We start from the raw sequence: 26,481 nt of genomic DNA on the forward strand, positions 1-26,481 counted from the left end.
TGGTCTCAATAGCCAAGAGTACGAGACCTGCAGATGCTTTACGAAATACGAAGGATTGATCAAACGGGGTGCTCGACTAGCTGCCATTGACTTGTGGCGGTCGTGTTCCGTCATCAAAAAGATATCTTTTTCCTACAAGATGTGGCGTTGCCCTGTCTTTGTGATATAATATATACCATCGTTGATGCATAATCTTGCTCTGAGTACCTTCTCTTCTTGTTTTCAGCTCCTATCCTAAATCCCTTCCATAACTGAGGTGCTCACCTGACCGGTGCCTTCCTTTCGCACCTATTCATTGATCCTAATTCGAACACTTTACAATTTACGAAAAGCACTTCATTGTCCCTTTGCAAACACACGACCACTTCGAAGAACATGCGCTTTTGACATACGGATCGAGGCCCAAAGCAGTATGGACTCTATTAGTAAAGAGACTGTCCAACCGGACAGCGTACCACCCGTGATGGCCAGCATCGACGAAAAGAAGGCTTTGGAACAGTCCACCAAGCAGAACGAAGACCCAGTTCCCGAGGCAAAAATGAGGCCCGAGAGGGAACCAACCGTTAAAGATTACCTGCGTGTCTTCACGTACGCAACAAAATGGGACATTTTCGCGTACTTCGCCGCTGGCCTCGCTTCAATCGCTGCTGGCACCACGCTTCCCCTCATGAACAGTAAGATATATCCCTTGCTAACCTTCCATGTTGATATCTGACCTAGCTATAAAGTCATCTTTGGGCAGCTTGTCAACGAATTTAATGGGTATTTTATTCCGAACACGACTACCACAGAGGCTGAATTCAAGAGAATTGCTGACAGGCAATCTCTCTATCTATTTATTCTGTTTTTGGCCCGTTTCGTTCTGAACTATATCAACAAGTTCGCCTTCCGAATGATTGGTATTCGGCTGTCCTCCGCCATCCGCTTACACTATCTCCAGCGCCTTTTTGGCCAGAGCATCCATGTCCTTGATTCGATGCCCGCCGGAACCGCAGCTGCTACCATTACTACCACTGCCAACACTCTGCAGATCGGAATTTCTGAAAAGCTTGGTGTCTTTCTCGAGTTCAACGGCACAATTTGGGCAGCCGTCATTATCGCCTTCATCTATAGCTGGTCTTTGACCCTAGTCACCGCGTCGGTCATTTTGTTTATCCTGTTGGTATTGGGCATTCTGCTGCCCTTTATCGTCAAAGGCCATACCCAGATGACCAGGGCAGAAGGAAAAGCATCTGCTGTCGCTAGCGAGGCATTCGCAAGTATCAAAATGGTTACGGCTTGTGGTGCAGAAGAGCGTATCGCGTCGAGATATGCTCGCTGGGTTGAAATTGCCCGTCAGAAGGGCCAGTTCACTGCCCCACTGATGGCTCTCCAATTTGGCCTGATCGTACGTTGAGCACAATTGTTAACGAAGATATCAACTAATCTCAATCAGTTCTTTGCACTTTTCGGTTCCTTCGGTCTTGCATTCTGGTACGGCACAAAATCGTGGCTTGACGGACGAGTAAATAACGTCGGCGAAGTAATCATGTAAGTGGTATCCTTTTAAAGTGGTATCCTTTTATGGAGCTACGTTACAATGCTACAGTTCTTTCTGACGAATTTCCAGTGTGCTCATGTCTGTCATGCTGACAGTCATGTCCCTTGAGCGTATCAGCACACCCTTGCTGGCTATCAGTAAGGCAATGGTAGCGGCCTGCGAATTTCTCACTGTCATTGATGCCCCCACGCCTGACAAGGGAGAACTCAAAGAACCGCAAGTCTCAGCCAACGACGATATCGTATTCGAAGATGTTACATTCGCGTATCCTAGCAGACCTCACGTCAAGGTTCTGGACGGCTTGAACCTAACGATCGAGTCTGGCAAAGTGACAGCCATCGTCGGACCCTCTGGTTCTGGCAAGAGTACTATCGTGGGTCTGATAGAGCGGTGGTACACTTTGCAGGACCAGTATGTTATAGCCAAAGCGATCGAAAAGGACAAGAAGAAGGAGGCCGACAAGAAGAAGAACAAGAAGAAGGGCAAGGAAGACTCTGATGACGAAGATAACAAGCCAGAACCCGAGGAGACCGGTCCAGCTATCGAACTCAAGGGTTCGGTCTCTACTTCCGGCCAAACCCTTGACCGCATTGATCTGAAATGGTGGCGGTCGCAGATCGGTTTGGTCCAGCAGGAGCCGTTCTTGTTCAACGACACTATATTCAAGAATGTCGCATATGGGTTGATTGGGTCTCAGTGGGAAGATGCACCCGAGGAGAAAAAGAGAGAGCTTGTGAGGGAAGCGTGTCAAGAATCTTTCGCCGACGAATTCATTGATCGTTTGCCAGATGTGAGTGATTTCCTACACCTTGAGACTTACAAACACTGATTTCAATAGGGATATGACACTCAAGTTGGAGATAGTGGTGCGAAACTCTCAGGTGGCCAGCGACAGAGAATTGCCATTGCCCGAAGCATTGTCAGAAAACCCAAAATTGTCATCTTGGACGAGGCCACTAGTGCTATTGACGTTCGTGGAGAGCGAATCGTGCAAGCCGCACTTGACAAGGTCTCCAAGAACCGTACAACAATCACCATTGCCCATCGTCTGTCTACTATTAAGAAAGCCGATCGAATTGTTGTCCTCAAGAAGGGAAAGGTAGTCGAACAAGGCACGCATGAGAGTCTGCTCGAGAACGACGAGGGCGTATACTACGGTCTAGTTCATGCCCAGCAGCTATCCCTCGGTGATCAGGTGGAAGACAGTGACTCAGATACCAAAGAAGAAGATATGGGCACAATTCTCAACCGCGAGAAGAGCGCTGCAAGATCCGAGGCAGACAGCACGCATCAAAAGGACGCTGCGGTAAACCGTAATATCTTCCAGAGTTTTGGGCGGTTATTGTACGAACAGAGAGATCGATGGTTGTTATGCATCCTCACGGTGATATTTGCTGCATGTGCTGCGGCAGGAACACCGTTGCAGGCTTGGCTGTTTGCCAAGGTCATTCTCGTGTTCAACGCAACTAAGACTCCCGACCAGATTCGTAGCGACAGTAACTTCTGGTCGCTCATGTGGGCAGTTTTGGCGATCGGAATCGGTTTGTCCTACTTCTTCATGGGCTATGTGTCAACACATCTGGCTCATTTCATCAGCTCGACATACCGGCAACAATACTTCGAGGCAGTTCTGTTCCAGCGGACCTCATTCTATGACGAAGAGGAGAACGCACACGGCAGCTTAACCGCTCGAGTTGCTGGAGACCCCAAACAACTAGAGGAGCTTCTCGGACTCAACATGGCAATGGTCTATGTCGCCATCTTCAACGTCATCGGCGCTATCGCCATCGCATTCGCGTTTGGCTGGAAGTTAGCGCTAGTAGCTTTCTTCGTTACAATGCCTGTTGGTCTCGTCTCCGGGTATCTTCGATTCAAGTACGAGATTGAGTTCGACAAGATGAATGCAGCGGTCTTTGCAGAGAGCTCAAAATTTGCTGCCGAATCTATCGGGGCATTCAGAACCGTTTCTGCTCTTACTCTGGAGGACCATACGTGTCTTCGCTACGAAACACTCCTCAAGGGCCATGTCACCCATGCTTTTAAGAAGGCCAGGTGGACCAGCTTCGTCTTTGGGTTTTCGGACTCGGTGTCAATGGCTTGCCAGGCCCTAATCTTCTGGTACGGAAGTCGATTGCTTGCCTCTCGAGAATACGATCCCCAGGTGTTCTTCGTCTGTTTTATGGCCGTGATTCAGGGTGCGGAGGCGGCCGGGCAAAGTCTCAGTTTTGGACCCAATGCGGCACAAGTCACCGGAGCTTCGAATCGCATAATCAACATGCGGGATTCCAGAAACAAAGATATTATCCCGGCGACGGAGAGAATTCCGGATACTGAAGGAGGCGTAAAGATCGAGCTGCAGAATGTACATTTCAAGTATCCGACACGAAACGTGTCGGTCTTCAAGGGGCTCAACTTAACAATCGAGAAAGGACAGTTTGCTGCTCTTGTTGGAGCTTCCGGCTGTGGAAAAACGAGCATTATCTCGCTCATGGAACGTTTTTACGACATAGACAAAGGCGCCATTCTTTGCAACGGAAAGAATATCAACGACCTCAACGTCTATGAATACCGGAAGAACCTGTCTTTGGTTGCTCAAGAAGCCACGCTTTTCCAAGGCACAATCAGGGAGAACATCTTACTAGGTGTGGATGATAAAGCTGTAACGGATGAGCAACTGCACCGGGTGTGTCGTGATGCCTCGATCCACGACTTCATCGTGTCTCTTCCGGAGGGATACAACACCGACATTGGCAGCAAAGGCGTTTCGCTCTCTGGTGGTCAGAAGCAGCGTGTCGCTATTGCTCGCGCGCTTATCAGAAACCCGAACATTCTGCTTCTGGATGAAGCAACGAGTTCACTCGACTCCGAGTCCGAGAAACTCGTGCAAGCTGCTTTTGAGAGAGCAGGAAAGGGGCGCACCATGGTTGTTGTGGCGCACCGTCTTGCGACTGTGCAGAACGCGGACATCATCTTTGTGCTGGGAGAGGGCAAGCTCCTGGAGAAGGGCAGTCATTTGGAGTTGTTGAAGAAAAAGGGTGTATACTGGCATATGGTAAGTTGTCATTATTCAATTACTGTCACTTTTACTAACAATGTCTGTAGTGTCACAGCCAGGCACTCGACCGCTAGACGTGTGGGAATCAAACGGGAATATATAGGAGAGTGGCAACTGGAATACCCCGCTCATCTTTCTGGGAAGCGTGTGTGTGTGTGTGTGTGTGTGTGTGTAACAATCATTCATGTTGTGATAGAACTGGGGCTAGAATACTCTCGCTGCTCAAAAGAGAGCCCGCTGTACATTGCCGAGAAAAGCCCATAAACTAGAGACTAGATTAGTCAAACATGGCCAAGGGGCCAGAAAAGAGAAGAAAAAAAAAACCCCTGATAAATGAACCGTCTAAATGCCACGCGTATCCCAAGTTGCCCCCGTATCTCTACCGTTTACTCCAGCTTTCCATATCGTGCAGATTATTCTATGACGACGCCTTCATACCCCAAAATGCATCCAGCTCACGCACAATGTGCTCGGTCTTGGTCATAACAAAGTCATGGCCGCCAGGGAGAACCTTCCACAAGACATTTTCCTCCCCACCCAACAACGGCAACCCGTCCTTCGTGTATTGTTCTACATCAATAACCTCGTCCGTCCGGCCAATCAAGACCGCGGTGGTGCGCTTCTTCCTCTGGCCAAGAGCACGCCACGTCTTGTGCTGGCCCGTCAGCGGCGCGTATCGCACGCACGACATGAAGGCCGGCACGAAACCTCCGTGGTGCGCAACCATCCAGGAGACGTAGTCGCGCACCTTCAACTCGACCCGCGCGTCCTCGCCGCCGTCGGGAGAAGACACCTCCGCCGCGGCAACGTCGACGATCTCCTCCACGGGATCGATCTCCTCCTCCACGGCGTTGGACCGCTTAGCCGCCAACGGCTTCTGCAGCCTCTTGCGGGTGATGGCGGCGAGGATCCTGTCGGGCACGAGGCCGGACTGGAACGTGATGCGCGCGGCGGCACCGAACTTTTCCGCGCGGATGAGGCCTGCCGGGGCGAGCAGCACGAGACTCTCGACCATGTGCGGGAAGGACACGGCAAAGGCGGCGGCTACGGCGCCGCCGAGCGAGTAGCCTATGACCCGGATGGAGTCGGTGCCGGACCAGGCGAGCGGGGAGGAGGCGAGGGCCAGGAGGACCTGAGTGGTGTACAGGCGGTCGTCGTGGGGAAGGTCGCCGACGCCGTCGGAAAAGCCGCGGCCGAACAGATCGAACAGCATGACGCGGCAGCCACGGGCGACGAGGGCGTGGGCGATGGGACCGAGGGTCATGCTGGATGTGCTGATGCCGTGGACGAGGAGGACCTTGGTGCCCGTGGCGGGGCCCCATTCATAGACGCGGATTATGCCATACTGTTAATGTCAGTTTGTCTATCTTGTGTGTATGGGTGTATTTTGCAGTTGCGGGCTCATGGGGCGGGGAGCGACAGATGGAGGACATAGGAGTGACTTACCGGCGTGTTGACGTCCCTGGCGCCGGGGAAATGATCAGGGCGATAGGGCAACTTTTTGATCTCATCGCCTGTGAGCTCGGGGATCTTTGTCCTGAGAGGGCTGGGGATGGCGGTGCCCCATTTGGGGTACAGGCCGAGCCGGACAAGGGAGACGAGGGAGAGAGTCGTGACGACGGTCGTGGCCACGATTGCCACTGTACGCGTCTCGAGGGAAGGTCCGAATAGAGAATCCATGACGGCGTCGGAGCCTCGCAGTTTTGCGTCTTTTTTTTCTGGTGTTGAAAGAGTGAGGTTGTCACGATTAGAGTCTGCCGGATGTCGCGGGGCGGGGGCTGAGAGCTTGAGTAAACCTCGAAGCCTTGTCCGAGACCGTTGTTTTTGTTATTCGCGGAGCCAAATGTCTCCCCCGGATTGTAACTCGTGACACAAGCTAAAAAAAAACGAAGGACTAAGGACCTGTCACGTTACAGATTCACATGCAGCCCCTTCAAGTGAATGCGGATGTTGTTGTGCCTGGATGCGCAGAGGCGCCGGACGAGGGTCTACTCGGAGCTGGGGTGGATTGTGTTGGACGACGGACGGGATCGGTGTATTTCCATTCGTGGCTGCGCCCAATGACAGGTTAGGAGACCGGCCCTGGAAGGGACCCTCCCTGGGGGGGCCAGCAGCACCGAACCCCTATCGAACGCCCCACGTGGTCGCCGGTGGATCGGCCTCTCCCGAGCTGTCAAAAGTGGGGCGCTAGCACCGATTGACAGGTAACGACGGCTCGGGACTTGCATTAGGTTTTGCTTGGATTTAGGCCCGGCAGTTGTTTCGCGTCCATGTCGCGATAGCTTCATTTTTGAGATGATGCCTTGGTACAGTCTGATGATTGTTTTGACAAGGTCATCTGCTTGCGTGCATTCAAAGATTCAACAGCCGTGTGGATTAAGCGAGTGTCGAGTTGATTAGACCTGGCTTCGCTCACTGATTTGATGGTGTGAGGAGGGTTATGAGATGAGTGTCATCCAGATTCCGGAACCGCTGTGTTAGGTAATCCTAACCCTCGATAATGTGTTTGGCTTTGTGGCCGATTTTCCGGTACTTGGCCTTGGATTTTGAAAGTGAGGATAAATATCAACAACGCTGAAGGCGAGACTTGCCCTCTCGATGGTTGTCTATGGCCACTTGTTTCTTCCGCTTTCTCTAGGTCTTATATAACAAGATGCTAAACGATCCAGTATACATACGTCTTGTGCTATCAGAAACGAAGCACCACACATGTGGCGTTGTTAAAGTGTGTTTTCTATCGCTTATCAAATAGATTTCAATAAAGGGCGTGAACACAAAAACAACGGTCTTCTGAAATACTAAGTCCATGGCAGCACTACCTGATCATAAGAATAGCTTATACACAATTTAACCAACTAAGCAGAAAGGCCTGGCAGCCATGAGCTCCGCAACATCCTCAGAGGAGCTTCAAGGACGTCTTGGCATCGCCAGGTTTGGGTATCTGCTTCGGTCGTGTTACCAACGAACACAACCCCAGCCGTAAACGAGACAGCACCATGGATGGCAATGGAGTAAGAGTATAAGAAGAGAGCTAAGACTCTCGCAAAAAAATTTCTTGGAGTGGGAGAAACACAGGCAGATTCAAGCCAGTTACACCCATGGCAGTAGGTCGAAACTCCATGTTGACACAAGGAGCTCTCCAGCGGGGTACAGGAGAGCCGGAAAACCCCCACATGAAAGAAAAGAGAAAAGGAAAAAAAAAGCATATCCGCTCGCGTTCGGGTTCATTCGCTGCCGCCGGCACCGACAGTTTGGGTTCATCTACATCGCAGTCACACCAAAGGGGGGTCAGGAAAAAAAGGACCAGAAAAATGGAAAAGGAAAAAAACTTACATAGTAAGTGTATCGGAGCACTGTTACAACGGCCCCCACTTCTCACTTTTCACTTTCTCGCCCGACCCGACCCGATCCGACGGCCGGTTGGGGGGGCTTATACCATGTAAGCCTTTCTCTCGCTGTTTCATAAACCCGACAACGTCCCCATAAAACTGGGGGTTGATTCTCTTACTATACTAATAGTACGTAGGAGCTTTATCCCGCGGGTGATAATGACTCGCGGCATATTAAGTAGAACGAACCAGGATCATACCGTTTAGGACCTAGTGCCAAAACCTTTTTGAATACGTTTTACACACACCTCTTTATGGAGGGCGAGCATGACGCACGTACCTCCGCGCTCGCCTTATAAGGCAAGTCAGGGGGGGGGAGGGGGAGGAGTTTGTACGAACAAGTCGCGGAAGAGCAGTTTCGTGATCGGCTATGCCGGAGCCTGTCGATAGTGAAAAAAGAAGGAAAGCGGAAAGAAAAAAAAAAACCAGTCTCATATGCCCCGTAATTTCCGTGTCACTTTCAGCGAAGGAAACCTCCATACTAAAATCCATCCGCGTGGGTCCTCGAACATCATTCATTAATATTAGGGGGGGGGGGGGGGAGAAGGGAGGGCACTCTCGTCTTGCTACTATGTACCACCATGTAATGTGCCCGCGATAAGTTTCCCAAGAGCGGAAATCCCGCTTGTCAATAATTTTTTTGGTCGGGATGTCCCTGAACCCTTCGACGCGCAAAACTCAATTAGAGCACTGCCTGTGTGGGGCTCTTCCGAGCTGCTTTTTCCAAGCGTCACGAGGGGGGGGACCGGAGGGGGCGGATCGATAGATATTCTGCCCGGCTGCCAGGTTGATGGTTCCTCGCCATTCCGGTCCAGACCTGGCAAACCGCCTAAGGAGTAAGCATAACATTGGAGTCAGTGGAGTAACTAATGACTACAGACGAGAGAGAGTTCGTAAGACGATGCGAATCGTGACATGGATTCCGCAATAAAAAGTTGTATTCTTGGGGTCGCTCGAGTCGTTCGATTACGACTGATGCAACTATGACTGCGAATGGGTGGCCTCATGTAGCGAGGCACACCAACACACACACACATATACATACATACATACATACACACCCTCATATTCAGACACGCCAAAAGACTGCTTTTTTTTGGTACGTGGGTATACATTCCGTCCGCCTTGCCCGCTCTAGACTCCGTCAGAGAAAGTAGAAACACTGAAATGAAAATGTAAAAGAAAAAAAAGATGTGATGCTCCATGAAGTAAAAAGACATTGCTTTGAAAAATCTCATGACATGTCAACAGCCCAAGCGGCGTGCCCCAGTTGCTTGATCAAAAGGCAAAGGTTCTCGACAATGGGCGGGTGGGCATCGGTCGAGTCGCGGAAGTTTGCGCGGAGGATCTCTTGAGCGACCTCCATGCACGCTTTCGGGTCCTCAACCGACGCCTCCATCGCTCCGGCTCGGCTCATTGGACCCAGGATCACCGGCCGGCCCTGGTTGAACCCGATGAAGCGGTGCACGACGGTCGACTCCGTGCCGTCCAGGAACACGTTCTCCTGTTCATAGCCAGCCTGTGGCGTCGGCTTGTTGCCGGACGCCCTGGTGACGACGCCGTAGGTCCAGACTGCCAGAGACGCATGGTGGACGGCCACGGCGTAAAAGTCCTTGAGATGGCCCTGCGGGAACATTTTGGCATGCCGCAGCACCTGACCCGCGTGCCACAGGGCCTGACGAGCCTCGGCGCTCTGCGACCACTCGCGCAGGTCGCCAAAGACCCGGCGTGCCTGGTCCTCGCCCTCCTTTCCGGAGAACAGCTGCAGGTCGTTGAGCGACAGGTGCAGGTTCATCATGAGGAGGTGCAGCACCAGGCTCTCCTGTGTGGAGAGCATCTCGTGCCAGTCCGACGTGACCAGCAGGAAGCCCTGCAGGTCTTTGCAGAGCTCCGCATGCCTTGAGCGCAGCACGTCCTCACATTTACCTCCAGTGTTGTTCAGCCAAGTCCGGGTGCGCAACACGGAACAAAGCTGGAGGTACTCGAGAATCAGCGCCCAATAGCCGTGCAGGTATATCGAAATTGCGAATTGCAGATCCAGCCTCTGGCGGGTCGTCGCCAAGAGGTTGATGTCGCGGAACAGGTCTCCAATGGAGGGGGGTCGCTTGTTTTGTCCAGCAGTCCTTTCCAGGTAATGCATTTTCCACTCCGCCGCCGTCTTCGCAAACCACAACTCCTTGGCCTCAGGGAGGGGCAGCGTGAGCTCCGAGTACGACATGGAGGGGTTGGTGAGGGTTGTCATGGAAGTCTGAGCGTCTCGCACGAAGCAGTGGAAAAGTAGCCTTAGTTTTGTGTCAGCGCAAGGATATCCCAGATTCGGGGGGCCTGTAAGCTTACCTCTTCCACGACTCACGCTCGCACCAGGTCTTCCATTTTTTCTCCAAGACCTCGCCCTCGTCAGACATGCTGACTTCAACTAGGGGGTACGATGCCCGCTGGAACTTGCCCCGATACCTCATCATCTGTTCGCGGCATGAGCATCCCAAATCCCGCACGGGCAGGCCGGTAAGAATATTTACTTACAGTGATCGGAATCAGCAGGTGACACTCGGCAATCTCCATCTTGCGTCGGTTCCCGCTCCATAGGCCAATATCCTGACCCAAAATCAAAGTCTGGACCAGACCCAGGTTCTTGATCGTGGTGTTTGCATCCTCGAACCTTGCGGGGATGGTGACTCGGACCGCCTCTTGAAGGGCGAACCCGAACTTGCGCAAGGTTTGCACGGGAGTAAAGGTAGCCCCAGCTGCCGCTGCCACTGCGAGCCATTCGGGCCATTGAGCGTTCATGGAAAACGAGCCATGGTGAATCCATTGTGATGTTTGGCAAAAGTGGGATGCCAGGTAGATATGGATTAAGCTATCCATGACGTCGAGAGACGGGAACGACGAGGCGACCCGGGTCATGATGCTGTCGTTCTTGCAGGTCTGCAGGACAATGGCTAGAATTTGGTCTCGTCCTGATTGGTCCAGCTTGTCCCTGACGATCCTGGCGTGTTTCTTGCGGCTCTCCTGAAAGGCCGCACTGGTCGTGTCGCCGGATGGTACCGAAAAGTTACCGTGCTCGACGTACCCAGAATCTTTGTTGTTCGGTGCCCATTGCCATGGTGAGTCGGTCCAGACCTTGACCAGCGCCTGTCGCATCTGCACCAAGTCGATAGAATCGTCGGTCCGTGGTGTAAAGCTTTGATTTGATCCAGTGTTGGCAACGTTGTCCATGTTCCAGTGGTCTAGAAGGCCGAAATCGACCTCGTTTAACTCAAGGTTTGAGTTGTCGCAAAAGTCCAGGACGGCAAGTCCTTGCGCTTCAGCCATTCTCGATGCATCCAGCTCGGGCTCGTAAATAACATTTTGTAAGAAGTCGGAAAAGGGCATAGTCAAATCGACATTTTGTCCACCTATCTCGTAATTAATGGGTATACCACCGGAGACCTGATCCATGCCATTTTCCGGGGTTGTCAACTGTCCGCTTTCCGACTTGACGTGGTGCCCTTGATTTGGTTGACTGTTCATGTGCGTTCTTGGCATGCCCATGTGTTGCTGCTGAGGAGGTTGCTGATACGCTGCGGAGGGGCTACTGTCATAGGCGGACTGTGATGGTGATGTTGCTAGCGACCCGGGTGTTGAAGTTGTCGTGTTGACGTTGGCGGAAAGATGAAGGAGATGCATGGCAGCGGCAGACCCGGCCTCGGTCGTGGAGTACTCGCAATTCAGATTGCGGTTGCGACACCGTGTACACGGCTTGACCTCTTCGCACTTTACACGAGCAGTGGCGCAGGGCCGACATGCGTGAGAGACACGACCAGCACCGGGGGACGTGTCGGTCCTTCGTCTCTTCTTGTTGGGGTCATTGTCGTTCTCGTGATTAGTGACATGGCGTTTCAGCAGATCCTGCCGTGCAAAAGCTTTCCCGCATATTTGACATGCGAACCGCTTGCCAAGAGTATGTGTCTGAATATGTCGCGCCAGATGCTCAGGCCGAGAATACCTTCGTTGACAATGCGCACACTGATAAAGGCTGGCGGTGGCAGCATGACTCTGGTTGGCGGGAACAGACGTGGAATATGATTGCTGATTAGGCTGAGATGCCGACACCGGCGTTGGCGAGACGGATTGTGAAGGTCCACTAGGAAGGTATTTCGGTGCTGAGACAACAATGGTGGCTGTGGGAGACGGCCCCGATGCCAATGGATTGTTGTTAGAGGACTGCATTCGGAAGTCGGCAATGAAGGCTCGTTGATACCGGGGGTAAAGGGTTCAAGTCTGCAGTTTGTTGAGAAAAAACGGGGGTTTTTGACTTGATGTGTGAAGATAGTGACGTCGGAGCGGGTCCGGCAATTGGCCGCAGAGCTGGCCAACGGCGCCGGACGGGGGGCGGAAGCGGTACCAGAGATCGGAGGGAGGCGGGAGTTGGGTGGCTGCCGTACGGACGGAGGGGGTCGGCAAGCAGGAAATGGCAGGAAATCAAAATCTTTCAATAGCAGAAGGGAGAAAAAAAAAGAAGGTTCTGCTGCCTCGCTAGAGAAGGATACACCCGATGTGGGAGGAAGTCGGGAGAGGAGGTAAAAAGGAAATGTGAGCCAAGCCAAGAGCGGCGAACGTGCAGCAAGACAGGCACTACTAGTACTGTAGGTCAAGGTACACACAGCGGCGTGAGTTGGGCGGGCTGCTGCCAAGACCGCAAAGACAAGAACTAGGACCTGTTGCTTGGGGCGTGTGGGCTTTAGCTTAGGTCAGTTAGGTTGGCTGGAGAGGAGCCGTATGTGTATCGAGGGACGGGGCGGTAGCCTTAAAGGTAAGGCGAAGGGCAGGCAGGCAGGCAGGTAGGTACTGTAGGTACGGAGTACTGTAGGTAGACAGTAGGTAAGGCAGAGAGAGTAAGGGTATCCCGTAGGTCGGGGAGACAAGGTAAGGTAATGTAAGGCAAGGTAGGGGGAAGGTCGGGAGGAAGAATTAGGGTGGAAAGGCTTCTATACAGAGAAAGAGTACGTACCGGAAGCAACACTCATCACTCTCTGGGAGGCGCATGAGGGCGTAGACGTGGGCTCGAGGACGCTATGCGAATATACTGCGGCTCGTTGCGGGACGCTTTTAGACAAGGCCAGCCTTCAAAGAATGGCCAACCTGGAGAGGGTGGTAAGGTGCCGCGTCAGGCAATCAAGGTATTATTCAAGGTATTATTATCAGCGCCACATGGTAATTACGTCGGCTGCTGGAGGTGACTATATTACCACAGTACCATGACAGCCAAAAATCAAAGTCCACAACGAGGGCGGCCCCTACTAAGCCCGCATGCTTGGAGGCGACAGAACAGCGTCGGGGGTGGCCTCGTCATCCTCTGGCCGGCGCTGGGCCTGAAAAGGGAAAGGCTCGAGGTGCCAGAGCTTCGAAACCCAAAACTCGGTCGTTGGTTGCATTTGGTGGAACGACCAGGTCTGGAGTTATGCAGTGCGCCTGGAGAAATGGGACCTGGATCCCGGCCGAGGCGTCGCAAGGATCCTCCAACGGCCGAGCACACTGAGACGACATCGACGTCGCGGAGGACTGCCAGACGACCGAAGTGCTACTGCTCTCTCCACGCCGTTTGAGAACATCAGCTGGCAGTTATACTGCCAAAAGCGAAATCTGATTCAAGCATACAACACTCGGTAGGTGTCCTTGATGCAGTCGTGAGGCTGAAAGGGCCGGCATTAGCATCAGACGACCATCCCGGACCATTCCCAGAGATATCCAAATAGGTTAGGAATCCGAACTGTCAACCTCTGCCATGTGGATGGATGGAATGGTTGGACGGAACCACTCGCATGGAAGCAAATCAGACAATCTGCAGATCGCCCGAAGAAGTATCCGCCGTGAAACCCGTGGTCTTGCGCTTAGTTGGACCTGGTTGCTGAGGGAGGGCATCAATGATGTCTAGAAGGCTGTAAGCAGCGGTTATCAACTCTATTCGTGGATCACCTCCTGATCACATAGAGAGGATCATCGTTTTGCCAGGCGACCCTGTCTGTCGCGCGTTTGTTCGGTTAGGATGATGCGGCAAAACCAATCGACTTGATTGCTTGACTCATGAACCTCAACAAGGCGCGTCAGTAGGGCAACCCAGGCGTCAATTACCCTCTTCTCTCATTCACCGCCGCGTCGACGGCGTCCATATCTGCGGTGATTGCCCCAAGGAAAAACAATCCAAGTGGAGGTCATTGAGTCCAAGGGCGGAATCCTCCTCTCCGCTGGCCGGTGACGGAGAAGCAGACGGGGACGTGGTGTACCCCGGCCGCGGAAAGGTCAGTGACTGGAGGCGTGTAGCGCACAAAGTACACTACTGCATGCCAATAGGGAACATCGCTCACTGTGATCCAGGGACCCCTGCAGGTCCTTAGTGCAGACACCATCCCTGGCTGGGGTATAAGGGACTTGAGTGAGTGTGTGTGAATGTGTTGTGGAAGGAAGTACTTGGTCGAGGTCCCTACCACCACTGGCAAAAAAAAAGAAAAAAAAAAAAGAAGGTGCCAGGGCGTTATCACGAGGACTCCCATTGGACTGGACCCCCCCAGAAAAAAGGGAAAGGAGCATTACGTAGGCTCTAATATCCGTGCCATCCTAGAAGCCTGTCCGGAAATCCCGAAAAGGCAAGGTGCATTGGATACTCCGATGAAGGACCCACATGAATTGATAGAAGAACTAAACCGCTATTGATAGATTCCCTCTGTTAATTTTGATGATGGAACCCTTGACTAGAACACTTACGCAGCATGTCGCTAAGACGCGGTACTTGCCGCCTGCGTACCGCAGTGCTAGTCTTGTATCATGAACGGTACATGTGCCCACCGCTAACCCAAAGTACATGCCACTAGGAGCTTGGCCCCCCGTCCCTTCCCCTCTAATCCTTCACCCTGCATCTGATAACTGCATCTCTGATTCCACGTCGTCTCCTCCACCAACAAACACTAATACAGCGAAAGTGGACGTTTAACGACACATGGCCCCGTCATTGGCGCGCAATCTCCAGACAAATTCAACTTCAGATGACAGGCCAGCGGCATTTGCTACTTTACTGGTCGCAGGATGACGAAAGCAGTCCCCCCGTTGCAGTCATGTCAAACGCATCCCGGTAACCCTAATCTTTTGCCAGTCCATGGAGCCATGGCATGAAGCTTGAATTCTGCCTTACCTGAAGAGGGAGGGGCATTTGTCTGGGGCAAGCTGAACATAAGCAAACGCGGCCTCTGTCTAGAAAGACCCCATCCGCTCTAGGACCATGACGAGTTCGCATTGTTTCGAGACACCGGCGCCAGAAGCGGAGATGGTCATTTAGGAATAGGAACAGAAACAGCGGCCGCCCGATGAACCTTCTTCTACCCGCTGCTTCTGAGGTCGGGGAAACGTCCTATGAAACACTCCTTACTATCGAGCCCGCTGAAAAGACGAGGGGATACCGGCGCGTCTGCCGCCCATGCCACGGATTCGAACCCTAGTTTGCATCTCGGGCACCTTGTTCCGCCTGTCATCAAATGTCGACAGATGCATTGCATGGGCAAGATGATGGTCACGCCTACGCTGCCGAGTCTCGCCCTCGGTCCGCGGGTGACGAGATAACACCTCTGCATGTCGTCTAGATTTCACTTGCCAGAGACGGCGCTCTCCGCCGCATCGTGCATGCAGTGATGCATGTAGCATGTACTGCCTGTAGCTGTACATTACAAAGTACAAACACTATGGGACGAAAGCTGCAGTCATCCGTTCCATCATCTCCAACTTTCGGGGACCACAGAGGCAGCCTCCAAAGCTCTGGCTCTGGATCCATGCCGTATGTTTTCATGTATACCTATGTTTGCTCAGTGTCCACAGCAACAAGATAGGCCTCTACTAAGGAATCATGCGTGGGGAGCGCGTTGCGCGTCCTAGACGAGACATGCTACCTTAGGCCTGGGTCTCCTCTTTGCCTTTTTTTTTTTTTTTTTTTCCCTTTTTTAACCCCCATATTAAGCACAAGCCAGCCACACTTTGCTGATGCGTAGTCTTCTTACACACAGTGACAGATATCACAAAGTCTCCAAAAAGTCGTGGATCGAGCGCGGAGCAGATGGCCGAAAACGGTTTACTGTGTCCTGTGCGTGGTTCATGCAACGCCGAGTTCTCCTCCCACTGAGGCTCTTCTAGCAAGGCTTGGACCTATTCAAAGACTGACACCTTACGTGTGCGATGGTGGCGGCGGGGGCGAACCTGGCTAGACACAAGGGAATTCCGTCTTCGATCTTCGATTCTCGAATGAAGAAAGGCACTACATTACACCGAGAGTGCGCTTGTCCCCGGCTTACTACGTACGACTGCTTTGTGCATTTCCTGCCATGGAACCCCCCAAGGTAAAGTCGGCTTTCATTCCCTTCTCATCTCGGAGTTGAGACGGCTGTCAACTGTCCGTTTTTTCTCCCTTTTTATCTTTATTTTTTTCACATTTTTTATCATTTCATCTCCTCCCTCATCTGATTTCCACGCTAGCGTTCCTACAGAACCCACCAATTACTTTTCTTTCTGGTCATGTTTCGGTTCTTCCATGTCGAATAGCTTGGCAAAAGGCTTGTTGGTGGAACTTGCCCCCTAAACCCGAAAACCCCCTTAGTTGCGGATAAGACAGTGGCCGCTGCGCCTAAATCCCTGTCGACCTCTTTCTATCCCCCATGCCTTGCCAAGTATTGCACTCATCTGGTGTGCTGCATCGGTGAGCAGGGTTGAGGCCTGACAATCTCCTGCTTAGGCCCGTCTCTTATCCCCATACATCCTGGAGACATGCCATCGTTAGTCCCTCCCAAGCCCTCCACCATTTTGTACTGGGTGTATCGCTGGATAATATTTTCTTCGGTGGACTGCGACGTCAGGTTGAGATATGCTGGGCTTGTAACTTCTGACCTGTTTCCTCAACTGCATTCTGCTTCTGCTTGATGGGCCACGAATTCTGTGACCGCCCCCTTTCCTCCCTTGTCCTGATGAGATGCCACGAATTATCTTGTCTGGCATCGTTTTCCCAGTCCCCTGCTTCCCCACACAATCCAGTCAGTATTGTGCCGAGGAAAGCAGAGCTTAGGTGTCTCGCCAGGTTGTGACATTGAACCACGCGCTATCTAGCCCCCCTCCTTGATGCAACAACGGTGAACGATCGACACGGCAGGTGGCCCAGGTCTCGATTGTTTCATCGATCACGGCCGTCCTCGAGCCGGGCAGTAGTCAGTCTTACTACTCCCCGAGCTCTCGGCCGGTCTTGACATAGTTTCCGTACCATCCGTCTGCAAAGAGCGTCGCAACACAGAAGGTCTCCATATCCTCACCTGCGGACCCTCCCACGAGGGGGCCATCCCATCGCCTCGACTTTCCCCCAACGAATACATCACTGATCAATCATACTGATGAATCATACTACACGAGAGGAACGGGGGGAGCCGCTACCGGCAAGAACGTTGGGAAACGTTCGTCTACGGGATGAGGCTACGAACGAGGTCATCTTGATCCCAAGGCCATCCGCAGACCCAAATGATCCCTTGAATTGGTAGGTTCCAATCGTTTGGGATCGTGAAAAGCCACAGGGGGCTCTTGGCTGACTCGTGTAGGCCACAATGGTACAAGTATTACATGGCGGGTTTGATCTGTGTGGCGATGATGATGTGCAATTTTCTTGCAGCTGGTGAGTTCGACAAAAACGCCCATCGCACAGCGGAGGGTCTCTGACAGAATCGGTGGCAGGACCATCGATAGCACTTTTGGAGACGGCCCTGGAGTTCTTTCCAGCGGCCGCAACGGACGATGAAGTCCTCTCGTTTGCAATCGCGCAGACTGCTTACTTTTTCACAACGACCGCGCTTCTACAAGGCGTTGGCAACTTTTTCTGGGTGCCCATGGCCAACAAGTACGGCCGACGACCGGTTTATATCGCCAGCTACGCCATCTACTTTGCGTGCTCAATATGGCTCATATTTGACCACTCGTACGCCGGTTTCCTGGCGGGTCGTATCTTGATGGGATTCGGGGCTGGCGCGGCAGAGACCATCGCCCCTATTTCCATTGCCGATGTCTTCTTTCTGCACGAAAGAGGAACCGTTATGGCGTAAGTGCCAAAAAGACTGACCTGGTGTGGTGGGTGTTTAGCTAACAGCGCAGCCTCTATACCTCTTTTCTCTCTGCTGGAGTTGGCTTTGGGCTGGTGATTTCAGGGTTAGTAGTCTCAGCAAACCTTGCTCCTCTCCGACTTGTTCTAACCGATTACCTGGCAGTCTTATAACCGTAAACAACGACTGGAGAGTGATATACCAAGTTTCTGCTGCCTTGATCGGTGTTGTCCTTGCGTTGGCATTCTTCACATTTCCCGAGACGGCATACGACCGAGATGATGCCACTAACTGGAATCGACTGGAGTCGATAGGTGGCAGCAAGCCCGGCTCGACGAGGTCCGAAAGTGAACTTGTCTCGCAGCCAGCGAGAAGCACACTCTCCCAAAAGAATTCTTACCTGTCATCCTTGAAGATCTTCCACAAAACCATGACCGAGGAGAGCCTGCTGAAGCTGTTCCTCCGCCCATTGGGTTTGATTATCCTGCCGCCTGTGCTGTGGGCGGCGTTGGTGCAGGCCTTGGCTGTTGGCTTCCTTGTGGCCGTCTCTTCCAATATTAGCTCCGCCTTCAACACCACATATGGATTCGACGCGTGGCAGATCGGTCTGTGTTTCGTTTCTGGTATTATCGGCGCCTTGCTCGGTATCCCGGCCGGCGGCCATTTGGGCGACAAGATCGCCGACTGGTTCACCAGGCGCAACGGCGGCATCAGGTATCCAGAAATGCGGCTTCCCGGCATGGTCATATCCATGATAACGACGCCTCTGGCCCTTGTGCTGTACGGCGTCGGGATCGAGAACCAGCTGCACTGGATCTGTCCCACCATTGGCCTAGGGCTCTGTAGGTCGAGCCACTTTGCGGCCCTTTGATATATGTGCTCGCTCCTAACAGTTTTTAGTGACCTTTTCCATCTCTCAGGGCACAAATATCTCCCTCGTATATGTGATCGACGCGTATCGTCCGGTGGCAGGAGAAATCACTTTGGCAGTGATGGGTTTCAAGTGTAAGTGCCGACATTCTTGTATCTTCGTCCGATATGTTCGAGCGGTAGAGCTGACTTTACGGTTGTGCCATAGCCCTTTTCGGTTTCCTGTTGTCGTTTTATACCAATACGTGGGTCGAAGATGCCGGGTACGTGAATGCGTTCGGAGCGATGGCGGGGATCGCGAGTGCTGTGCTGGTCATGTGGGTGCCGCTTTTCGTTTGGGGCAGGTTGGTAAGGCATGAGTCGTGGAAGTGGCCCATCGTCTCGTATATCCATTGGAGCAAAGACAGGGAGGTTGGAGAATAAGCGATTCGGAGTGGTGATGGTCGAGGTGATTGTCGAGGATGCTTGTTGTTTCTTTCTTGGGTTTCTGCGACGAACTGCACCCACACGCATACACGCACGGCACGCAGTTCGCGACGCATACGATACACGCATGGCAAGCAATGGGCGTTTCGGTATGGGAATTGGCTGATATATTTTTTTCTCTCTCTCTTTACAAACACGGCGGTTTTGGGGCCCTACTTTAACCTTCACCCTTCTCCCTTTGATAACCCCCTTCGGGATGTGGGAGGACCCCCTACCCGACACCACCTGGGTGGGTGGGGGAGGTACAGACCCTCCTGCGAGTGCGCCGCGCGCGAACAGCTCGCATCTGCCCCATCATGCTTGATCCTTGGCTCATGTCCCGTCCCAGCCATTTCATTCTTCCTGTCCGGGTTCCTGGCCTTGGTTTCTGCTGTTGATTGTTTCTCTTTTCCCCTTGCGTCTAGGGGAGGGGGGAAGGGAGGGGATAGTGCTGCCTGTGAGAAGGCCTACCTCTCTCGGTGCGAGGTGGCCCTCAGATACTCAGGCCCCCGTCAATAACGGCGTTGGCGCCGGTGACGCTCCTGCTTCTGGCGAAGCACAGCACCTGGTCCGCTACGTCGTCGACGGTGGGTAGCCTCTTGAGCCTAGTCTTTTCACGGGCGGTCTCCCGCTGCTCCTCCGAGAACTGCAGCCCCCATTCCTGCATGTGGCGCCAAAAAAGAACAGTGAGCCCATGTCATTTGGGAAATGGGCAGACGGAGGTGGGTTAGGTTTGTGTGGGCGCTGCTGCTGCCGCTCTGCCAGGGTTGTTGAGAGAGAGAGAGGAGAAAGAAAAACTAACTCACCGTCAAAAGGAGACCGGGTGATACACTATTGACCCGTATCCTGGGACCCGCTGCCACGGCCAGGGCCTTGACGAGGTGAATCTGCGCGGCTTTCGTCACGGAGTAGGCCTAGGAGGTTTCAGTTTTGAGGTTTAGAACAAGATGAACTACCAACTTTCCGTCTCGAGGGGGGAGGCGTGAGGGGGTTTACTTCACCCGAAGACGGAAAGAGTGGGATAATATGACGGAGTTATTTGCCGGGAAACAGAAAAAGAATAAAACAAAATGTACTAAAATAAAACCCACCATTGAGCTCCCGCTAACCTTGACGCCGGCCAGAGAGGCTGTCGTGATAAAGGCGCCCTCGGCCTCGTCGAGATGCGGACGCGCAGCGTGCATGAGAAAAAGGTGCGACTTGACGTTCATGTTGAAGCAGCGGTCCCAGTCTTCCTCGTCGACGTTGTCGTCCAGGTCCTGGATGTTGCGGATGCGCGTCCAGCCGCCGTTGGAGAAGACGACGTCCAGGCGGCTCAGCACGACGACGGCCTGCTCTACCAGCCGCGCCAGCTCGTCCTTCTTGGAGAGGTCCGCCTTGATGGCCTGGAACCGTTGCTGTTCCACGGCCAGCGGGGACTCTGAAAGGAGGTCCTGTACGAGGGCTTCGGCGCGCTCGGCGTTGTTGGCGTAGTTTATGACCACGTTGTACCCGTTCCGCGCGAAGAGTTTGGCGGTTGCGGCGCCGAGGCCTGCGCTGCTGGCTGTTATTAGGGCGGTGGGAATCGGTGCCATTATTGCCTTTTTTTTTTTTTTTTCCTTTTCTTCTTCTTTGGCTGCAAAATTGATGGGGCTGAGGAAGTTGAAGACGGTTGACGGAGCGGGTATACGTGAGATGGTTCCGGGTCCGGGAGTGGGTGTTGTGACGATTGAGTGAAGAGGGGTAGTGGTGGTGGCCCCGGCTTTACTGTGTGTCGGAGCGGTATCGGGGCGGGGTAGACTCCCGGAGCCCGAAGTCTTGCGGAGGGGATGGTAAAAACCGGGACGGGGCCACGGGTCCCGAGGGATCCACGGTTGTTCGAGCCACCTACCGAATTTGGGGAATAGTTTATTTACTTCCTTCTTTTTTTCCTTTTTCCCAACCTATGGGGAAGCAAGAGGTAGGAACCGCTGGGCAGGGACTACCTCTGTTATTAGTTCGCTCCATCTTGCCCGCTCTAAAAGATTCTGCGTCTACTATGTTAGTGTGGCAGGAACGTGCCGAGGTGCAAGACTAAAGACATCTACATCCTAAAAAAAGGGAGAAATGGCTGTGACTTGCAACGTCTCTGGTGGTCGCTTTGTCTAATATCCGTCCTCATGTCAGCGCTGACTGACAGCTCCCGGGCCCCACCCCCCATCTCCCCCACAAGCCGAACTTTTTGCTCGCTGCCCAGAGTTCCCGAGACAATGACAACAACGAACTTAAGAGGGGCAAGAACAAATCACAAGTCGCCGTTCAAGATCAACACCAAGCAGGGTTAATCTCTTCTCGTATGTGCACCTGCTACCCTTCTTAAATCATTATGTGGGTCATCCCGCCGGCATCCCGCTGCTTCGCTCTGTATATGCTCTACCTTATTTACTGCTCAATAGCTCATCAGATGGTTTCAAGCCGGGGCGGGACAGAAGGTCTTCTGCCCAAGCTAGTTTAGAAAGAAAGAAAGAGGCAGGGCTACAAGAGGCTCCATTTTAGTCCCTCCCCCGCCATGATTCCGGCCGCCTCCCGCTCGTCGGCACAAAATGCGGGGGATGCGCACCCCGGCTAAGAAACGGACTATTCCAGGAGCTGTGGCTGTCCCGATGGGACGGTAGATGCACACGGGGGTCGTTCGCCTGTTCGTTTGTTCTCCTGGGATGTCGCCACAAGTATCATTGGTGCAGTTTTGCCACGATCCACGGAAGTCTGGTGGTGGCAGACGCCGTGGTGGTTGCGATGGGGACAGGGAGGGGCCGAGTATGCGCGACGATCGATTATGGGGTACGGCCGAGCGGGAGCGTTTGAGGTGGCTGTCTGCGAACTGGCTGGCACACTTCAACCCTCCTATACCAACGTTTCTGTCAAGCCAGCATGGGCTTGTATTTCATTCTCTTATACCAGCCATTATTCTCGGCGCGCTTTTAACTTCGACTCCTCCCTCTCACTCACTCTTCTTCAGGGCTTCCCCTTTGGATATACCGTCGCCGTCATCGTGAGAGTCAAGCTGCTCGTGTCTCATATCCTTACAAAAACAATCAAAGCTTTTTATAGGCTCAACTCAGCGCCATGCTGGTCAACGGTGATGCCCAGCGCCTTAACGGCGCCTCATCGAATCCCCTTGTCCATGACTATCCCCAGCCGCTCAAGATTGCAATCGTTGGCGCTGGCATCGGTGGCCTGAGTGCCGCCATTGCACTCCGCCGGCAGGGTCATCAAGTTGATGTATGCTCATAACTGTCCACGGTTCTTCCGAGACATACTGACTGTCGTGTTCCTAGCTGTACGAACAATCGAGGCTCAGTAACGAGACTGGCGCCGCCGTGCATCTGGCTCCCAACTCCAACGGGCTTCTGAGAAGATTCGGCATCTATGCAGAAACCTTTGGCGCAAACCCAGCGAATCACTTCAAGGAGAGGAACCAGCACAACCAGGGCGGCTTCGATGTCGACATCACCAAATCCCAAGGCCAATGGCAGCACCCGTGGCAGCTGGTTCACCGCGCCTACCTCCACAACGAGATTCGTCATGTCGCCATTTCGGAAGACGGCGAGGGCCCTCCGGCGAAGATCCATGTCGCATCCAAAGTCGTCAGCGCAGACCCTGAGAAAGGCAGTCTGCAACTAGAAGATGGAACGACGATCCAGGCGGACGTCGTCATTGGCGCCGACGGCATCTACGTGAGTTCAGCAGGTAGTTAGCGAGAGTTTTGTGGCGGAGCTGATATTCCTGCAGTCCAAGACAAGAAAGTTCATAACAGGCACCGAACACAAGCTCTTCCGCTCTGGCAAGGCCGCCTTCCGATTCCTCATTCCTCGTGCCGCTGCCGAACAGGACCCCATCACCGCCCCGCTGGTTGACAAGCACAGCCAGCTCGGCATGTGGTTCGGTACGGACAGACGTATTGTCATTTACCCATGCAACGACAACCAGATGTTGAATTTTGTGTGCATCCATCCCGACGAGGAGTCTCATGCGACTGCAAGTGATGGTACGTGTGCCACACCCATTCGTCTCCAGACGACTAACAGACCTCAGAGTGGAACAAGAAGGGTTCAATTGAGCAGCTCCTCAAGGTCTACCGCGACTTTGACCCCGCTCTACTGGAATTGATCAAGAAGGTTCACCCAGACGAGGTCAACGTCTGGCAGTTGCTGGATATGGAGCCCATGTCCACATGGACGAACGGAAAGCTGGCACTGCTGGGCGACGCTGCACACCCCTTTACCCCTCGTGAGTCTCAACGATCTTGGACATCAGTACATGTGCTTACCCACAGCAGACCAAGGCCAGGGAGCAGGTCAGGCAATGGAGGACGCTGTTGCTCTCGCAGTCGTCTTGCCAAAAGGCACTTCTCCCGAAGACGTGCCGGAACGGCTCAAACTCTATGAAGAAATCCGACTCACTCGCGCACACACCATCCAAGAGTTCTCCCGCCAAGCCGGCAAGGACAGAATACCAGGTGCTCCGCCAGCCATTCAAAGTCAGTTATACACACGACTTCCTTTTCTGCAGCCGTACTAACAGAACCCAGTGATGAACTACACAAACTACAACTTCGGTCACGACGAGTACGACCACGCAACAAAGATCTTCAACCGCTGGCTCTGGTCTAAGAAGAAAGACCTGTACTGGCGAATGCCCACCGGCTTCGGCCCCTTCCCCGGCCCGCGCCAGGACGCTTTCGGCTGCCGTCAGCCCAACGATCTCGAGCGCACCTTCACCACCATGTCCGTCAAGTTCCTCACATCGCGCACATTCCTCGAGACCATCCTACCCACGGATTCCTTCCGCTTCAAGGAGCCGGGCACCGTCTGCACCGCCTCACTCTCCGTCACCAGACTGAACAACATGTCCTGGCTCGGCGGCGGCGGCTACAACCACCTGGGTCTGTACATCCACGGCATTGAATACGTCAAGAAGGATGGAACATCCATCAACGGCACGCACCTCCCCGTGCTTTTCGAGTCCCTGGCGGACCCCATCGTCTCTGGGCGTGAGGAACTAGGCATGCCCAAGCTCTTCTGCGACATCGACTTCGAAGTGCATGCTACGGCGGCTCGCGTGAGGGCCTCCTGGAGGGGCGCCACGTTCGTCGACATCTCACTCAAGAACCTGCGCTCAGACGACCCCAAGACGGAGCACGGTACCATCGGCGGCGAAGCGGACTATGGTATTCTCACTTACAGATACATCCCCTCCGTCGGAGAACCGGGCAAGGCGGACGCAGAGTATGCGTGCGTCGTCCCCCACGAGAACGAGGCACGCGATGTGCCCGCCACCGTCCACGCCGTGTCGAGGTCGTCTGAAATTGACGTTAAGATGGACGGACACGACTGGGAGAAGCTGCCTACGTTGCACCACGTCACCAAGTTCCTGTCCGAAATTCCCATCTACGATTACGTGAGCGCCAAGGTTGTCGAAGGGACCGGCGTGCCAAATGTCTCGTCGTGCAGGAGGATAGAGTAAGATAAAAGGGGGTTTAGAGAATTGCCTTGGGGTCATGTACATAGTCTAGTGTGGTACTTGAGCTGCGATCCTCGTTGCCTGATGAATACCCAACTCTGTATTATTTACAAACTACTACCGCGCTTGTCGTTATGTGCAACTTGTTTTATGAAACCGAGAATCAGGGTAATGATATTCTAGGCACTGTTTCAAACATCGCGAAACGAGAGTTTCCGTGGTCTTGATCGTGGATCTCCTCCGGAGTCTTCCGCTGCTTCAACTAACGGACTACTCAGTCCCAAGCTTAGTTGCAACGTTTCTGACTCAAGAAGTCTTTTAATTTCCACGGACCGAGTGTGAGGGCTCTCTCCAGCATAATGGCCCGGGGGGTTGTTCATCAAGCCAGATGCACTATGGTAGCGTCCGTCGCTCTCACCCCGCAAATGCCCAACCCCCACCCACCCACCTCTCCTCCCGCTCACACTGCGGCCCCACCTCCACTTTCCGCGGGGAGACGGAGCCTGTGCCATGCCTCGGGTGCCGAGCCGGCATTGCTTCAACAGCTTCACGGCAGCGGGGTTGAGCTGCGAGGAGTGTATCAGAGAGTCGGTTATTTAGCTTTGAGATGATTCGATGGGGTAGTTAAGACTCCCAATTTCTTTCTGGTCGACGTAGAAGGAACCCCCGCGTCACTCACCTAGATCTGAGCAGTACCACCACATATAATCCCCAAGACTTCAAAACCAGATCATACAAAGACAATAGTCTCAAATCAAGTCGCCATAAAGAAAAACCCCAAACTCGCAAAAAATGGCTTCTCAACCTCCTCCCAACGACCTCCGCCGCCCCCAGCGCTTCATCACAGACCATTCCACGGACGGCAAGGCAATCTTCAACACGGCACTCCCCGCCGAGATCCCGCAGCAGACCGTCGGCGGAAACGTCAACTTCTACCTGGGTTACACAACCGAGAAAACGCCCACGTCGTTCGTGGGAAACACAGACGTGAAGGCGTACTCGGAACGCCTGGCCAACCCGCCCGGCATCGTCATCCCGGGCGGCAGCGTCATGCGCATCGTGGACATGCCTCCCTCGGCGCTGTCCCCCATGCACCGCACCGTCAGCCTGGACTACGGCGTCGTGCTGGAGGGTGAGATCGATCTCGTCCTCGACTCCGGCGAGACGAGGAGGATGAGGCGCGGGGACGTGGCGGTGCAGAGGGGGACGATGCATGCTTGGAAGAATGTTAGCGAGACTGGGTGGGCGCGCATGTTGTACGTGCTCCAGGAGAGCGAGCCGCTAGAGGTCGGGGGCCAGGTTCTGAAGGAGGATTACGGGGTTGGTATGGGTGATGTGAAGCCTTCGGGTGCTTAAGATGTGTGTAGATGGTGCTAAAAATGAGATTTTAAGAAACGGTCTTTCTTTTCTTCTTGCAGTGTTTGAACGAAACAGTATCCCTGCTACCTCGGTCAGTTAGGGACAGCTGAGCTCGAAGAGTGTGATTTGAGCAGTCGGGATGGAAGACGCTTGTCCAAGGACTGTCGATCTTCACGTATATGGCATCCTCAGAAAGAGGAAGCGACTGCCTGTGGGGGGGGTTTGTAAAAT

The 26,481-nt window shown here is 53.4% G+C and overlaps 7 protein-coding genes across 7 annotated transcripts; 4 read left to right on the top strand and 3 right to left on the bottom strand.

The window, feature by feature from the left end:
• Positions 1–463: 463 nt before the first annotated feature.
• CTRU02_205397 (ABC transporter) lies at positions 464–4,669 on the top strand (the record flags this gene model as incomplete). Its single annotated transcript, XM_036722693.2, has 6 exons — positions 464–674; positions 729–1,387; positions 1,436–1,530; positions 1,610–2,330; positions 2,379–4,592; positions 4,643–4,669. 6 exons carry the CDS (start codon positions 464–466, stop codon positions 4,667–4,669), a joined length of 3,927 nt encoding a protein of 1,308 aa, XP_036585590.2.
• Positions 4,670–5,013: 344 nt separating this feature from the next.
• CTRU02_205398 (uncharacterized protein) lies at positions 5,014–6,275 on the bottom strand (the record flags this gene model as incomplete). The annotated part of the gene is made up of 2 exons (XM_036722694.1): positions 5,014–5,940; positions 6,042–6,275. 2 exons carry the CDS (start codon positions 6,273–6,275, stop codon positions 5,014–5,016), a joined length of 1,161 nt encoding a protein of 386 aa, XP_036585591.1.
• A 2,943-nt stretch (positions 6,276–9,218) lies between these two features.
• CTRU02_205399 (C6 transcription factor) lies at positions 9,219–12,193 on the bottom strand (the record flags this gene model as incomplete). The annotated part of the gene is made up of 3 exons (XM_036722695.1): positions 9,219–10,266; positions 10,322–10,446; positions 10,508–12,193. The coding sequence occupies 3 exons, from the start codon at positions 12,191–12,193 to the stop codon at positions 9,219–9,221; spliced, it is 2,859 nt and encodes a 952-aa protein (XP_036585592.1).
• A 5,186-nt stretch (positions 12,194–17,379) lies between these two features.
• Positions 17,380–19,368, top strand: CTRU02_205400 (uncharacterized protein; the record flags this gene model as incomplete). The annotated part of the gene is made up of 7 exons (XM_036722696.1): positions 17,380–17,519; positions 17,581–17,654; positions 17,714–18,074; positions 18,128–18,181; positions 18,241–18,917; positions 18,976–19,080; positions 19,154–19,368. 7 exons carry the CDS (start codon positions 17,380–17,382, stop codon positions 19,366–19,368), a joined length of 1,626 nt encoding a protein of 541 aa, XP_036585593.1.
• Positions 19,369–19,903: 535 nt separating this feature from the next.
• Positions 19,904–20,984, bottom strand: CTRU02_205401 (short-chain dehydrogenase; the record flags this gene model as incomplete). The annotated part of the gene is made up of 3 exons (XM_036722697.1): positions 19,904–20,071; positions 20,217–20,324; positions 20,502–20,984. 3 exons carry the CDS (start codon positions 20,982–20,984, stop codon positions 19,904–19,906), a joined length of 759 nt encoding a protein of 252 aa, XP_036585594.1.
• Positions 20,985–22,494: 1,510 nt separating this feature from the next.
• Positions 22,495–24,894, top strand: CTRU02_205402 (FAD binding domain protein; the record flags this gene model as incomplete). Its single annotated transcript, XM_070204550.1, has 6 exons — positions 22,495–22,650; positions 22,707–23,105; positions 23,161–23,416; positions 23,464–23,658; positions 23,705–23,908; positions 23,960–24,894. 6 exons carry the CDS (start codon positions 22,495–22,497, stop codon positions 24,892–24,894), a joined length of 2,145 nt encoding a protein of 714 aa, XP_070061654.1.
• A 789-nt stretch (positions 24,895–25,683) lies between these two features.
• CTRU02_205403 (cupin domain protein) lies at positions 25,684–26,247 on the top strand (the record flags this gene model as incomplete). Its single annotated transcript, XM_036722699.1, has 1 exon — positions 25,684–26,247. One exon carries the CDS (start codon positions 25,684–25,686, stop codon positions 26,245–26,247), a length of 564 nt encoding a protein of 187 aa, XP_036585596.1.
• Positions 26,248–26,481: the final 234 nt, after the last annotated feature.

This window comes from Colletotrichum truncatum (assembly GCF_014235925.2).
Source record: "Colletotrichum truncatum strain CMES1059 chromosome Unknown Contig_0003, whole genome shotgun sequence".
Lineage (NCBI taxonomy): Eukaryota > Fungi > Ascomycota > Sordariomycetes > Glomerellales > Glomerellaceae > Colletotrichum > Colletotrichum truncatum.